This window comes from Thalassophryne amazonica, chromosome 7, assembly GCF_902500255.1.
Source record: "Thalassophryne amazonica chromosome 7, fThaAma1.1, whole genome shotgun sequence".
Taxonomy (NCBI): Eukaryota; Metazoa; Chordata; class Actinopteri; order Batrachoidiformes; family Batrachoididae; genus Thalassophryne; species Thalassophryne amazonica.
Window position 1 is genome coordinate 120,275,898 of NC_047109.1, and position 17,459 is coordinate 120,293,356.

The 17,459-nt window shown below is 43.5% G+C and overlaps 1 protein-coding gene across 1 annotated transcript in view; it reads left to right on the forward strand.

Annotated features, from left to right (window-relative positions):
- Positions 1-17,459, forward strand: part of faxcb (failed axon connections homolog, metaxin like GST domain containing b) — a 74,538-nt gene that overhangs the window by 27,701 nt on the left and 29,378 nt on the right. Inside the window, exon 3 of the mRNA XM_034175430.1 lies at positions 1,449-1,645. Coding sequence (XP_034031321.1) covers positions 1,449-1,645 — 197 coding nt within the window. The remainder of the gene's footprint in view (positions 1-1,448; positions 1,646-17,459) is intronic.

Genomic DNA, 17,459 nt, shown 5'->3' on the forward strand with positions numbered 1-17,459 from the left:
ACAATCCAAATTCTTAAAATTCACAGACTTGGTTCATTTTCAAACAGTACAAACTGTGTATAAAGCAATAAACAATTTACTTCCAGCAAATATTAAAAATATGTTTTTTAACAGATCAGGGGATTGCAGTCTGAGGGGGAAATTTAATTTAAAGCATCAGTGGGCACGAACAACATTAAAAGGTTTCTGTATTTCTGTCTGTGTGGTGAGGAGGTGGAACAGATTGGGAGTGGGGCTCAAGCAATGTCCAAGCATGAACCAGTTCAAACAGCGGTACAAAAATATGTTTTTTTCTAGGTATAGGGAGGAGGAAGGGTAATGAGGGTTAGGGTGTTTTTGTTTTTTGCTTTGGCTTGTAAATATATAGTATTTTGTATGTAAGTAGGTATGTGTAGGTGTATATTTATGTTTTGTATATATATGTGTATATATGTATATGTGTATGTATATATGTATGTGTATATATATGTGTATATATATATATATATATATATATATATATATATATATATATATATATATGTGTATATATATTGATATCGGTTTAGGTGTGTAGGAATCTATGTGTATATGTGGCAAAGGGTATTACTGGTTGTGGGGAAGAAGGGGTAGGGATAAATAAGCTGATGCTTCACCCTACCCCTTTTCGGACATGTTGGGTACACAGTAGGAACTTTTTTGTTGTTGTCTTTACTGATCTATCTTGTAATTGTTGTTGTATCAAATGTTCGAAATAAACAGTTTTCATTCATTCATTCATCCTTCCCCGATCACCATAAGACTTTCTTTCTGTATCTGTTGTAAATGAAAATGCCTGTGTGTGGGTTTGTTTAGTGTGTACTTGATGTTGCACTGCTCAGGAAGCACATGATCTTCACAAGCTCCTAACTAAGTCCAGTGGCAGGGATAACTGAGATGATTGGACTTAAGAGACTTGTTGCAGCCTTTGTCCACCTTCAATGCCGTTGTGCTATCCAAAGTAGCTTCACCTGCCTAATCTGCTGTTGAGGGCACGAGGTTTGGATCGTTCTTTGTCTGGACCCTCGTCCTCTACCTTACCGCCATGGCTGCCCCTGCTAGAAGCGGCAGCTTCAGATGGCATCGCTCTTAGAGACCTTGGGCCATGCAAGCCTCCCCACCACAGCAAGGTGACGATCCGTCAGAGACGGTTTATGTCACGTACTTTATTAATATTAGCATCGTCTTTATTAATTGAAATAAGATCCATATTCTACACGGGGTTTTTTATTTTGCAAGTTGAATGTGTTCCCTATGCCATCATCATTTGTATGTTGACTTCCTGTCTGATGTGTGACAGTGTGCTTTTCACATCTGGCATTTATATATACAATTAATTAATCACACAGCCTGAAATGAATTGATCTTTTTAATCTCTTGACAGCCCAAGTGCCAACATGTTCTTACCAGCCTCAGTTTTTCTTCTGCAGAACTACTTTGATGGGAAGCTGTCGCCGCAGGGAAAGATGCCCTGGATCGAGTACAACCACCAGCAGGCTTCAGGGTCAGAGTTCATTGTAGACTTTCTGGAGGAGAAGCTGGGCGTCAACCTCAACAAGAACCTCACTGTCCAGGAGAGGGCAGTGTCCCGAGCTGTTACCAAAATGGTGGAGGAGCATCTGTACTGGTGAGCGCCTCGGGTGAAAATGGTGATCTGTGTGGTTGTTTCTTTGAAATTGATGTGGGTGACACCCTGGATCAGTCATTACTGTTGTGATAATGCGACACCATATGGATTCCTCAATAGTGTTGAGAACAGTTCAGAACCTCTGAAAGGCAAGAAGTTATTTTTAAATGACACCAGTGTAAATTGATGCTGATGAAATAATCATAAATGACTCCAAATATCCATAAATCTGCAGATCAATAATCATTTTGGGACGGCAGATCAGCACTGTAGTGTTCAGGGCGACGGTTGGAGCCATAGGTGACGTTAAACCCTCCCGTGCACTGATGAGGTACTTACTCGAGACAGAACACCTGTTAAATACTTTTGTAGTTGATGTAACTGGTTATAAAGTGATTTTGAGATGAAGATTGAAGTTAACAGTCATGAAAATGGTTAAAGTGTGAATCTGTTGTGTGACCCAGGAGACTTTTACGCTGCCAGCTTGTTTCAGCTTTAATGAGCATTAATTAATTAAACACAGTCACAGTTTATTGAAAGCAGAACTGTAAAAATCTGAATTGTAACATTTTTCATCCAGATTTTAACTTTGGTAAAGCAGATTTGAAAATGAAAATTGTCTGTGTTAAACTGTTGCTCACATTGTTAGAAAAGCTGTCATGTAGTTCAAACCCAGTCATACTGTGATCTGATAATGTCATCAGTCAAAAAGGTAAAAAAATACCGTGATAGTCATTTTAGGTCATGTGGCTTCCTCATAGTTTGAGCAGGCGTGGCACGTTGATGATAAAGCTTTATTGGACAAAACATCAGCATTTGTTGTTTTTGGGTCCATGACTCAGGTTAACCCGTTTATGCCCAGATTGTTTTTATAAGTGGAAAAAGTTGCATTAGTACCTTGGAGATTTTTTTTTTATTATTATTGTGAGTAGAAAATGACAGTGATACACTTTGGCAACAGTTGTTACCAGTGGGGCAAAATGGGTTAATATCATTTGGTTCCTGATCTCTAACTCCCACATATCAAAATGGTTTCAAGCAAAGCAAGGAACTTGAGTCACTACCGGTCCCAGACCCAATAAAACTGGACTTGTTCTGCACGGGGATCCTTTTGTTCTCCCTCTGAGTGTTTATTCTGCGTAGCTTTGTTCCTCCGACACTCCCTTCACTGGCTGTGTCTCAGCACCGTATACATCACTGTCGGTTATACGTCTTCTGAACCTGACCTTTAACCCTTGCCTGAACTTTTCACTCCCGTAACACGCCTTCACAGCCATCCAGCAGGTTAGATTAAATTAGAGATTAGATCAGATAGAAGTTTATTGATCGCTTGGGAAGACTCCCTTTATGTATTTCTATTTCCAGTTCTACATGTCCAGCTGCTACTCAGCCAAAGGTATTAAAACACATTATCCTTGGAATAGTGGAACATATCGTTAACCACCTGCAGCACTAAGAGACTAAGAAAAAACACCTTTTACCTCTTAGGTTATTAATGAATTAAAGTGGTAAGCATGCTGAGATGCAAACTCCTCCAGTTTACATGGATTCTGTTCTCATCATGAGTCGTGTTTGTTGTGGTGGTTCATTCCGTTACCTCACGGTGAGAGACTCACTTCTTCTAGAAAATTGTTTCCTGCTCACAAAGTGTTTTCCATTATCTAACATTAGGAATTTACAGCAGGCCATGGAGCAGGTGATTAGAGACCCCGCAAGACTTATGACAAATGTGGGTGTGGAATCCATGAGCTTAGCGGGGAAATTAGTGCAGAAAATCCACTATGGTGATAGTGCAGTTTATCTGCCAGGGAGGGAAATTCAACAAGTTGAGACTGTGGCCTGCTTACATAGATGTGTCCATAAAAATCATAGAGGGACATGCTTTGCAAACTTAATACCCATTACTAGGGCTGCCACAACTAGTCAACTAGTCACGACTACATCGACTATTGGAACCGTCGACAACTAATTTATTAGTCGAGGATTCATTTATTTTATTTAAGTCTTTGTTTTTCTCTCATAGTTTTAGGCAGCGAGCCGTCCTGCCGTCATTTAGACGTTCATATTTTGGGAAAGACGGCCGATTAGTGGCCGTCTTGTTCAAAGCTGTTTAAAATGCACAGTTTACCAACGGAGCTGTCGGTGTGTGTGCGTGTTTGTGTGCGTGTGCGTGCGGAGTCAACTGGCTGCAGACTACGAGCGCGGGGCAGAGAGAGAGGATTTTAACCTGAGAGAACATGTAAAAAAAAAAACCATACACACACACCGACAGCTCCATCGGTAAACTGCGCATTTTAAACAGCTTTGAACAAGACGGCCACTGTTTTAATCGGCCGTGGAGCTGCCTTTACTTCTTTCCACTTTCTCTACCCGCGCGGTACTGATGGCACTGTCCTGTTCACACCATGTGCGCATCGTATACTGAATTTATGAGATCATGAGATGAAATAAACGGTCAAATATCCTTAAAAAATTAGAATATATAAATGAACTGAGCAAAAATTACGCATATACGAGTTAAAAATAAAACCCTGCTGTGGAGAAGCTGATGTTCAGAGGCACAGATCACAAAAAGCAGGTGAGAACTCTGAACTTTAACAGCTGTTATTTTACAAAGGGATGTATTTATTCAGCCTTAAGCTTAATGCAGTGTTCAACCACAAAACGTGACTGATGAGGAGAAAGAAAATGACTTTTAAAAATGACTTCATCACACTAAATGAACTGGAGTCAGAATAAAAATACAAGCTGCTGATTTTTGTTATTTTTCAAAGTTATTATAAGCTGCAGCTATATGTTCATTTCAAAGTGAGTTACCTCTTATTTTATTCTGGTTTATTTCTACAAAAAAATATGGGGAGCCAAATCAGCCTGCATTGTTCTGTTCAGTTTATATCAAAGTTTTCCTGCACATCTGTGTATTTTTTCCTTCTTTATAAGAGTTTGGTGTTTGCATTTGCTCCACAAAGTTTTAAAACACAATAAAATGTTCACACTTTTTTTATAGCAGTTCTGTAATTTCAGAAATGCAACAGAAACAACCACAAATCAGAAAAAGTTGGGACTATATGTAAAATGAAGATGAAAATAAAAATGTTGCACTATTTCCAGTTTCTCCACTCACAGAAGTCAAACATTCTTCCAGAGTTGTGTCTTGGTGGCTTCCCTCACCTGTCTCCTTCCAGCATGGACATTGAGTTTTTGAGAACTGCATACCCGACACAGATTTACTATAAAGTACCACACTGTTTGTATTTCAGAATGATTGCTGTAAATAAAGTCTAAGAAGTAGTCACTGATTTGGAAATGTTCATGTTTTCATCCCCTGACGTTTCTGGGAAAATGCTGCAGGCCTTAATTTAGGAAATTGTGTATGATCCGACTAGTCGACTAATCGCAAAAATAATCGTTGACTAGTCGACTATCAAAATAGTCATTTGTGGCAGCCCTACCCATTACTACATTGGATGATGTTGAAATTGAGGATGGTCCAATGGTTGTTCCAGCAATATCAAAGATTTTCTGTCTGCTACCTACAACTCGTGTGGAATGTCTCAAACCTTAACCTACTTCTAGGTATCTTATATATGCTACTCTGGAACCACCCCTAAATCCAAACAGTTCAACTGTCAACCCCACTGAGGTCCTTAGTCTGGGTCTCATTAACATAAGATCACTATCCTCAAAATCAATGTTGATTAATGATCTAATTATTGTTCATTACTTAAATATGATTGGGTTATGTGAAACCTGGCTTAAACCTACAGCTGTCCTCCCCTTAAATGAGGCCTGCCCACCAGCATATACATTTAGTAACGTCCCTCATGATGCGAAGCAAGGCGGGGGTGTTGCTCTTATTTATAAATCTAGGTTTAGCTTATTAGTTGTTGGGGGTCACAAATATAACTCATTTGAGCATCTGATTTTCCGCTCTGCTCAGGATATTACGCATTGCCAAGGTCAGATGTATAAAAATCAGCCATATTATTATTCCTCTTGCTTGCCTCTACTGGTGGTTGGCTCTCACTGCGGTATTGTATCACTTCCTGTTCCGGAGCACAGCGGTGTTTTTCTGTATCTGTTAGCTGTTTAATCTGCGCAGTTAGATTGATCTAGTTATCTAGATTACGATTTGTTTCCCAGTGTAATCTTTACGTGCCTTAACTAAAGCATTCCTTCTGCTGAATCACCTCTAAATTATTTACACATTATTCAGTTTGCGTGTTTTTAGGAATCCGCTAGCTTAGCGTAGCTACTAGCTCTTAGCTGATTTAGTATGGCGGCTTCTCCTGTCTCTCCCGCACTTTTCTGCTCTGGGTGTGAAATGTTTAGTTATTCCTCGGCCTCCTTTAGCAGTAACGGTACTTGTAATAAGTGTAGCTTATTCGTAGCTTTGGAGGCCAGGCTGGGCGAATTGGAGACTCGGCTCCGCACCGTGGAAAATTCTACAGCTATCCAGGCCCCTGTAGTCGGTGCGGACCAAGGTAGCTTAGCCACCGTTAGTTCCCCTCTGGCAGATCCCGAGCAGCCGGGAAAGCAGGCTGACTGGGTGACTGTGAGGAGGAAGCGTAGCCCTAAACAGAAGCCCCGTGTACACCGCCAACCCGTTCACATCTCTAACCATTTTTCCCCACTCGACGACACACCCGCCGAGGATCAAACTCTGGTTATTGGCGACTCTGTTTTGAGAAATGTGAAGTTAGCGACACCAGCAACCATAGTCAATTGTCTTCCGGGGGCCAGAGCAGGCGACATTGAAGGAAATTTGAAACTGCTGGCTAAGGCTAAGCGTAAATTTGGTAAGATTGTAATTCACGTCGGCAGTAATGACACCCGGTTACGCCAATCGGAGGTCACTAAAATTAACATTAAATCGGTGTGTAACTTTGCAAAAACAATGTCGGACTCTGTAGTTTTCTCTGGGCCCCTCCCCAATCAGACCGGGAGTGACATGTTTAGCCGCATGTTCTCCTTGAATTGCTGGCTGTCTGAGTGGTGTCCAAAAAATGAGGTGGGCTTCATAGATAATTGGCAAAGCTTCTGGGGAAAACCTGGTCTTGTTAGGAGAGACGGCATCCATCCCACTTTGGATGGAGCAGCTCTCATTTCTAGAAATCTGGCCAATTTTCTTAAATCCTCCAAACCGTGACTATCCAGGGTTGGGACCAGGAAGCAGAGTTGTAGTCTTACACACCTCTCTGCAGCTTCTCTCCCCCTGCCATCCCCTCATTACCCCATCCCCGTAGAGATGGTGCCTGCTCCCAGACTACCAATAACCAGTAAAAATCTATTTAAGCATAAAAATTCAAAAAGAAAAAATAATATAGCACCTTCAACTGCACCACAGACTAAAACAGTTAAATGTGGTCTATTAAACATTAGGTCTCTCTCTTCTAAGTCCCTGTTGGTAAATGATATAATAATTGATCAACATATTGATTTATTCTGCCTAACAGAAACCTGGTTACAGCAGGATGAATATGTTAGTTTAAATGAGTCAACACCCCCGAGTCACACTAACTGTCAGAATGCTCGTAGCACGGGCCGGGGCGGAGGATTAGCAGCAATCTTCCATTCCAGCTTATTAATTAATCAAAAACCCAGACAGAGCTTTAATTCATTTGAAAGCTTGTCTCTTAGTCTTGTCCATCCAAATTGGAAGTCCCAAAAACCAGTTTTATTTGTTATTATCTATCGTCCACCTGGTCGTTACTGTGAGTTTCTCTGTGAATTTTCAGACCTTTTGTCTGACTTAGTGCTTAGCTCAGATAAGATCATTATAGTGGGCGATTTTAACATCCACACAGATGCTGAGAATGACAGCCTCAACACTGCATTTAATCTATTATTAGACTCTATTGGCTTTGCTCAAAAAGTAAATGAGTCCACCCACCACTTTAATCATATCTTAGATCTTGTTCTGACTTATGGTATGGAAATAGAAGACTTAACAGTATTCCCTGAAAACTCCCTTCTGTCTGATCATTTCTTAATAACATTTACATTTACTCTGATGGACTACCCAGCAGTGGGGAATAAGTTTCATTACACTAGAAGTCTTTCAGAAAGCGCTGTAACTAGGTTTAAGGATATGATTCCTTCTTTATGTTCTCTAATGCCATATACCAACACAGTGCAGAGTAGCTACCTAAACTCTGTAAGTGAGATAGAGTATCTCGTCAATAGTTTTACATCCTCATTGAAGACAACTTTGGATGCTGTAGCTCCTCTGAAAAAGAGAGCTTTAAATCAGAAGTGCCTGACTCCGTGGTATAACTCACAAACCCGCAGCTTAAAGCAGATAACCCGTAAGTTGGAGAGGAAATGGCGTCTCACTAATTTAGAAGATCTTCACTTAGCCTGGAAAAAGAGTCTGTTGCTCTATAAAAAAGCCCTCCGTAAAGCTAGGACATCTTTCTACTCATCACTAATTGAAGAAAATAAGAACAACCCCAGGTTTCTTTTCAGCACTGTAGCCAGGCTGACAAAGAGTCAGAGCTCTATTGAGCTGAGTATTCCATTAACTTTAACTAGTAATGACTTCATGACTTTCTTTGCTAACAAAATTTTAACTATTAGAGAAAAAATTACTCATAACCATCCCAAAGACGTATCGTTATCTTTGGCTGCATTAAGTGATGCCGGTATTTGGTTAGACTCTTTCTCTCCGATTGTTCTGTCTGAGTTATTTTCATTAGTTACTTCATCCAAACCATCAACATGTTTATTAGACCCCATTCCTACCAGGCTGCTCAAGGAAGCCCTACCATTATTTAATGCTTCGATCTTAAATATGATCAATCTATCTTTGTTAGTTGGCTATGTACCACAGGCTTTTAAGGTGGCAGTAATTAAACCATTACTTAAAAAGCCATCACTTGACCCAGCTATCTTAGCTAATTATAGGCCAATCTCCAACCTTCCTTTTCTCTCAAAAATTCTTGAAAGGGTAGTTGTAAAACAGCTAACTGATCATCTGCAGAGGAATGGTCTATTTGAAGAGTTTCAGTCAGGTTTTAGAATTCATCATAGTACAGAAACAGCATTAGTGAAGGTTACAAATGATCTTCTTATGGCCTCGGACAGTGGACTCATCTCTGTGCTTGTTCTGTTAGACCTCAGTGCTGCTTTTGATACTGTTGACCATAAAATTTTATTACAGAGATTAGAGCATGCCATAGGTATTAAAGGCACTGCGCTGCGGTGGTTTGAATCATATTTATCTAATAGATTACAATTTGTTCATGTAAATGGGGAATCTTCTTCACAGACTAAAGTTAATTATGGAGTTCCACAAGGTTCTGTGCTAGGACCAATTTTATTCACTTTATACATGCTTCCCTTAGGCAGTATTATTAGACGGTATTGCTTAAATTTTCATTGTTACGCAGATGATACCCAGCTTTATCTATCCATGAAGCCAGAGGACACACACCAATTAGCTAAACTGCAGGATTGTCTTACAGACATAAAGACATGGATGACCTCTAATTTCCTGCTTTTAAACTCGGATAAAACTGAAGTTATTGTACTTGGCCCCACAAATCTTAGAAACATGGTGTCTAACCAGATCCTTACTCTGGATGGCATTACCCTGACCTCTAGTAATACTGTGAGAAATCTTGGAGTCATTTTTGATCAGGATATGTCATTCAAAGCGCATATTAAACAAATATGTAGGACTGCTTTTTTGCATTTACGCAATATCTCTAAAATCAGAAAGGTCTTGTCTCAGAGTGATGCTGAAAAACTAATTCATGCATTTATTTCCTCTAGGCTGGACTATTGTAATTCATTATTATCAGGTTGTCCTAAAAGTTCCCTAAAAAGCCTTCAGTTAATTCAAAATGCTGCAGCTAGAGTACTGACAGGGACTAGAAGGAGAGAGCATATCTCACCCATATTGGCCTCTCTTCATTGGCTTCCTGTTAATTCTAGAATAGAATTTAAAATTCTTCTTCTTACTTATAAGGTTTTGAATAATCAGGTCCCATCTTATCTTAGGGACCTCGTAGTACCATATCACCCCAATAGAGCGCTTCGCTCTCAGACTGCAGGCTTACTTGTAGTTCCTAGGGTTTGTAAGAGTAGAATGGGAGGCAGAGCCTTCAGCTTTCAGGCTCCTCTCCTGTGGAACCAGCTCCCAATTCAGATCAGGGAGACAGACACCCTCTCTACTTTTAAGATTAGGCTTAAAACTTTCCTTTTTGCTAATGCTTATAGTTAGGGCTGGATCAGGTGACCCTGAATCATCCCTTAGTTATGCTGCTATAGACGTAGACTGCTGGGGGGTTCCCATGATGCACTGTTTCTTTCTCTTTTTGCTCTGTATGCACCACTCTGCATTTAATCATTAGTGATCGATCTCTGCTCCCCTCCACAGCATGTCTTTTTCCTGGTTCTCTCCCTCAGCCCCAACCAGTCCCAGCAGAAGACTGCCCCTCCCTGAGCCTGGTTCTGCTGGAGGTTTCTTCCTGTTAAAAGGGAGTTTTTCCTTCCCACTGTAGCCAAGTGCTTGCTCACAGGGGGTCATTTTGACCGTTGGGGTTTTACATAATTATTGTATGGCCTTGCCTTACAATATAAAGCGCCTTGGGGCAACTGTTTGTTGTGATTTGGCGCTATATAAAAAAATTGATTGATTGATTGATTTATATTACTTTGTCACTATATATAGGCCTCCTGGCCCATATTCTGAATTCTTATATGAATTTTGTGCGTTCATCTCTAACTTGTCAACTAGTGCAGATAACATTCTGATCATTGGTGACTTTAACATTCATATAAATAAGCCTTCTTATCCCCTCTGCAAATCATTTATGTAAATTGTGGATGCATTAGGATTTTGACAATGCAATGTTTCAGCACTGTGGATACTTTAAACTCAGTGCTCAAAACTACACTCAACACAATTGCGCCACCTGTGTTAAAACTGCGCTCCCCCAAATCACAGTCACCTTGGTTCAAGGATTACCTGTGTGACCTCAAGCATAAGGCTCGAGGTCTACAACAGAAATGGTGTCTTTCAAAATTAAAAGTATTCCACCTTGCGTGGCGTGATGCTATCTTAGACTATAAGCATGCATTATTGGCTACAAAGCAGACTTACTACTCTGATTTGATCAACAAAAACAAGGATAACTAAAAGTTCTTGTTCGACACGGTGGCAACACTTATTCATGGACAACCACCTGTAGTTCGCTCTCCTTTTACGGCACAAGATTTCCTGGATTATTTTGAGAAGAAAATAGAAGACATTAGGTTAAACATATCCCAGCATGCCTTAACCCAGCCACTACACCCTGCTATTGAGGTGGGCGCCACTACTGAGGTATTACCTAGATTTACAGAATTTGATAGTATCTCACTAGGCATGCTGACGAAACTCGTAACGTCAACAAAAAGCACAACCTGTTTATTTGATCCTATACCAACAAAATTGTTTAAGGACCTGTGGTCCACTCTTGGGCCGACTGTGCTGGAAATTATTAACCTTTCTTTCATTTCTGTATCTTTTCCTAAATGTTTCAAATCTGCAGTGATTAAACCATTACTTAAGAAACCTAATCTTGACCCTAGTGTATTGAAAAACTATCGGCCAATATCAAATCTATCATTTTGCTCTAAAATTCTGGAAAAAGTGGTGTCACGGTAGCTCATGGACTGTCTTACTGAGAATAATCTCTTTGAGCCACTGCAGTCTGCTTTTAGAAAATATCATTCCAAGTGGTGAATGATCTTCTGCTTACAATGGATTCAGACACTACTACTATGGTTCTGGTGCTGTTAGATCTCAGTGCTGCAATTGATACAGTGGATCATCATATTCTACTTGATAGGTTGGAAAATCATTTTGGGATTACTGGGAGGGCCCTTGCATGGCTGACGTCATACTTGACCAGTCGTTCTCACTGTGTTTTGTACAGTAACACTACCTCTAATCTTAGTGACATGAAATTTGGGGTTCCACAGGGGTCTGTCTTAGGCCCGCTGCTTTTCTCCCTTTATATAGCACCCCTTGGGCACATATTGCGGCATTTTGGGATTACCTTTCAATGCTATGCTGATGATACTCAGTTATACATGCCGATAACTGCTGGTAATCTCATTCACATAAAATCCTTAGATTGCCTTGCATCAGTGAAAAGCTGGATGTCTAGAAACTTCCTACTTTTAAACTCTGATAAGACTGAAATGTTGGTTCTTAGTCCAGTGAGACATCGGCATCAATTTGACCAGTTAACGCTCAGCCTCGGCTCGTGTGTCATACATCACACTGACAAAGTGAGGGACCTTGGGGTAATTTTTGATCCTACATTGTCCTTTGACCTCCACATTGGAAGTATTATGAGGACTGCTCTCTTCCACCTGTGAAATATAGTGAAGATTCATCCCATCCTGTCTATGGCTGATACTGAGACCCTGATCCATGTGTTTATCTCTTCTACTGCAATGTTCTATTTTCTGGTTTACCGCAGTCCAGCATTAGGGCTCTCCAATTGGTTCAAAATGCTGCAGCCAGACTTTTGACACAAAGCAAAATGTTTGACCACATTACACCCATTTTGGCGTCTTTTCACTGGCTTCCTGTCCCAGTGAGACCAGATTTTAAGGTTCTGCTACTAACCTATAAAATTGTTCATGGACTGGCACCTCACTACTTAGCTGACCTAATTAAACCTTACGTACCGGCCCAGGCTTTACATTCTCAGGGTGCAGGACTACTTTGTGTCCCTAAGGTGAATAAGAAGTCTGTGGATCACAGAGCTTTCTCTTATCGTGCCCCTGTTCTGTGGAATGATCTCCCTGTATCAATAAAACAGTCAGATTCTGTGGAGACTTTCAAGTCCAGACTTAAGATGCACTTATTTTCCCTTTCGTATGGCTAGTGTAACCCCCATTACAAATATGGTTCTAATAAATATGAATAAATACATAATTAAAATGTGCACTTAAAAACAGTTAAAAACTACGATACATAAATAAATAGTGACTGCATAAATAATTCATAAGTTATTTTATTTAAAAAAGAAATAGTAAAGAGAGAAACGTTAACCCAGAGCATGCCCCTCCCCCACCTGCCGAGGCCCAGTGCACCCGCAGCCAGCAGAGAGACGTAGAGCCGCGGTTTGCTATCAAAAACACTCAGAAAACTACTAAAGTTTGGTGAAAACGTAAGAACCTGCACTCTGGTTTTTAAGTAGCCTTCCAGAGGCAATTTGGTGAGTTTCGTTTAAGGAATACCGCTTTTCTCAAAGTTTTCTGTTAAGTAGCTAACGTTAATATGCGTCTCTGATTAGCAGTTGTTGCTGCACTGGTTAAAAAGAGACACTTGAACCTCTGTCTGAGACTGAGGAGAGCAGAGAAACGGTAACTAAACATTATTTGCTCTTTTATTTTCTACTGTGAAGGTTACTCTGTAAATGTATTTTATGTGAAGAGAAACTTTATTTTTATGTAACTGTAAGCAACTAGTTTACTGTTAAGAGACAGTTACCTGTGGTTACCCTAGTGTAGCGGCTCCTCTGTGGGCTCTTGACAGTCGTGAAATATTAAAAAAAAGGGAGACGGGACCACTGTGGACCGTTCGAGCACAGCAACAGCGTGGCTCCTTTATTGCACGTTTCAGCGCGCATTCCCGTACACACACAAAGCGGGAGCCCCTCGCTCCCCGCCTACGGCAACACAACAGTGCCAACATTAACCCTGTGCAGCTTCACAGTAAATAAAGGAAATAAATAAAGCAAAGACATCAGAAAGTCTGTTACACACGTCCCCTCCTCAACGTGAAACGTCCTCGTTTCTGGCACCACTGTAAACAAAGCACATACATCATAATAAACAAGCGAAAACATCAACAAAAAAAAAGTATAACAGACTCCCGAATAATCGGATGTAATTAGCATCCACCAATCACCGTAAAATCATAACACATGCGCTGCACTGGACTTAAAACCTAATAAAGTCTTTGAGGTGCGCCGGAGGTTGTAGCTCTCTTCCCCCACGAAATCGAGTGGGCACCAACGCCCCCAAATCCCCCCACAGTCCGTAATCTCCGCTCGCAGCCTGAGACTGACCCTCCACATCTGGGGCCTTGACGACTGGCCGGATGGGACCGCAGGCCAGAGGAGCAGCAGGAGGCGTATGCGTCGGCAGCGGCAGAGTGGCTTGAGTCTGTCATGGTGAACAACCTGGGCTCGTTCCATCGAGTCCAGAGGGTTAACAATGCGGTATGTCAGGGCATCTTCCCCACCTGAAGCTAACACCTGAGCAGTCTGATAGGGGCCTTTCCAGTGTGGTGCCAACTTGGTTCGGTTTTCAGTGGGATTATTCAGCTACACCAGTGCACCCACACCATAGGCGCGGTGATAGCCACTTTCGTCGTAGTACAATTTCTGCCAATCATGAGATTCTGCCAAATTGAGCCGAGCCAAGCCGAATGCGGACTTCAACCTCTCTGCCATAGACGACACATACTCCGCCTGCGTCCCCGCGCCCCCGCGGTCTCGAATACCTGATGGTACATGCACGTTAGCTGGAACCCGCGTTTCACGCCCGTGCATGACAACGTAGGGGGTGAACTGGGTACTGGAATGCTTAGAAGTGTTGTAGGCAAAAGCCACTTGCTTCACATACGAGTCCCATTCACTCCCATGCGACAGCAGCATTTTAGCCAGTTAATCAATCAGAGTCCTGTTATGACGCTCCACCATGCCATCAGATTTGGGGTTGTATGCTGTGGTGCGTGTTTTCTTCATGCCCAATCGCTGACACAGGCTCTGAATCACTTCTGCCTCAAACTGGTGGCCCTGATCACTGTGAAGGACTTCAGGGACCCCATGCATCAACACATAATCCTCAAACAGGCAGTGAGCCACCATCTGCGCTGTCTGATTTGGCAGGGTGTACAGATTAACAAATTTGGAGAAGTAATCCTCTACCACTAGAACGTATCTGTTCCCCCTGGAGGTCAAAGGTAACTCCAAAATGTCTGCCGCCACCCTCTGTAGTGGACGGGCCGCCTGAGACCCCCCCCCCCCCCCCCCCATAGGTACTCTCAGTCTGGGAACAGGGCACCGGCGGGTCTGGCAGGCCTCACACTGCTCCCACCAGCATCTGATGTCTCTCAACATGAAGGACCAATAGTAAGACCGTCGGGCCGTCTCCCACACTCTCTCCGCCGAGAAGTGGGCCGCCGTAGGCTCCCCATGTAATTGTCGCAGGAGCTCAGGCACCATAGATGAGGGGACCACCACCTGAATTTGGTCCTCCCCAGATGCTGTCGGACGCACAGTCCGACACAGCAGTCCACCTACCATTGATAGGCAGCTGAAATCTGTTCCAAGTTTCCTCAGTTTGGCAGAGGACCCCTTGAGTAGCCGACGAGGTAGTTTAGCCGCGTTCCATTCCAACAACTCCACTATGGTGCTAATATCTGGGTCCTCCTGTTGCCGGGCCCGGAGCTCAGAGTCGCTCCCCGACAGGGAGTAGGCAGCCTCCGGACCTGAATTGGACACCCCGAGAGGTGATGAGCAGCCCGACTCTCTCACGGAGGCCACCGTGAGCTCCCCAGCCGACCTATCTGGGTCCCCTCGGGGGGAAGAAGCCGGTCAGTGCGACAGTGCATCCGCGTTGTTGTGCTGGACACCAGCCTTGTGAATCATGACCCATTTAAACGGGTCCAGCTCTAAAATCCACCTACTCCTATGACCCGTTGGGTCACTGTCCATAGCCATGTTCCTGATGCCCAACAGCGGACGATGGTCAGTTATGATAAAGTGGAAAGCCCCACATAGTGTTTGAACTCACACACGGCCCACACGACCCTCCACAGTTCTCTATCAAAAGTGGACCACCTCTTCTGCGTTTTTGTGAGGGACTGACTGGCAAATGCCACTACTCTCTCGCCCCCCCCCCCCCCTCATCCTGTGCCAACACCGCACCCACTGCCTCATTGGAGGCATTGGTGTAAACTTTAAAGGGGAGTGCGAAATTTGGCAGTGTTACCACAGGAGAGGAGGTCAGGACCCGCTTAAAGTAGGAAAAGGCCTCCTCACACTCAGTTGTCCATTCAAAAGGCACATTCTTACCCACCAGGTAATTCAGTGGGGCTGCATGTTTTGAGAAGTCCTTCACGAACCTCCTGTAATACCAACATAGGCCCACAAATGCTCTCACCTCCGCCGAGGTACGTGGAGTGGGCCAGGCCCTCACCTTGTCCGTATTACGGGGATCCGGTTGGAGACCCTGCTGAGAAACCACGTGGCCCAAAAAAACCACATGATCCCTCACGAAATGGCATTTGCTTGGATTCAATTTCAGCGCGGCCTGCTGTATCCTGGACAGAACCTCCTCGATGTGGAGGAGATGATCGCCACAGGAGCGGCTGTAAATCAGTATATCGTCCAGCTATACCATGCAAATGTGCCAGGGCAGACCCCTCAGAACAAGCTCCATCATCCACTGGAAGGTGGCCGGAGAGTTTGACAAACCCATCGGCATGGCCCGCCACTGGTAGAGGCCCCTTCCGGTTGTAAAGGCTGTCTTCTCACGGTCCTCCTCAGCTACCTCAACCTGCCAGTAACCATTAGAAAAGTCAAGTGTGCTGAACCAGGCCGAGCCTGCTAACAAATCAAGGCTGTCATCCACACGTGGTAGAGGGTGTGAATCTTTAATCGTCACCGCATTAAGGCGACGTAATCGATACAAAATCGCCACTGTCCCCCTTTCTTCCTCACCAACACCACTGGGGATGCCCAGGGACTGCAACTCTCCTCTACCACTCCGTCTGCCAGCAGGCTAGCTACTTGGCGCTCAGTCTCAGCCCTTTTCTCGGAAGATGTGCGATAGGGCCGTTGTTTAATGGGGGGATGGTCACCGGTTCTAATGCGATGCAACACCAATCTGCACTTGCCTGTGTTCCTGTCAGACAGGTTGAAAACATCTGAAAACCTCAGAAGGAGCTCTGAGAGCTCCTCCTTCTGCTGTATGGTAATGGGTGACTAATCTAAGATGAAGGTGCTCCTCGTTGGCGGAGGTGAGGCGCCGCCAACATTAGCAATACTGGGGAGGGCTACCAGGTCATCTCTCTCCACCGAGTGGAACTGACCCAGGTGCAGCCCCCGCTTCACTTCCACGGCTCCCCCAGATGGATTGAGAACACGTGCTAATGTGACCCCATCTTTCACACTATTCACAGAGTGAGCTACCACAAGCCCTGTCGACTCTGGGGCATTGGGTTCCAGATACCCTTCAAAATCCTTAGCAGGCAACATAGCACCACCAAGAGAACCAATCGTCACTGGCACTAGAGCCTCACTTAAGGGGGGTATAGTCACAACATTCGCCACTGTCACGTTACAACAGTCAGGGGTGAGCTCCCCCCCTCGCAGCAGTGGCACCACGACATCCCATAATTGCAGTACCCCTCGCCCCAGGTCCAGCAGTGCACGGTTCCTAGTCAAAAAATCAAGCCCCAGTAGAACACTCTGAGTCGACTCCCTCAGTTCATAAAAGTTATGCTGCCAGCAGGTCAGACCCAATCGGAATGTCACTTCAATAGACCCCAGCGTATCCATTATTTGCCCATTAACTGCCCGAGAACTAACATAGTTCTTTTTCAAAGGCCGGTTCCTCAAAGCGGGGACCGACATTCGAAAATCTGCACTGATCAATGATACATTAGCTCCCGAGTCGACTAAAATAGGGATCTCGCAGCTTTCCACCACACCCCTGACGTAGGATGTGGGATGATCACAACTGTCCACAGTAGTGGTGCTCTCAGTCACGTCCTCAGTCATGTCATGCCGTACAG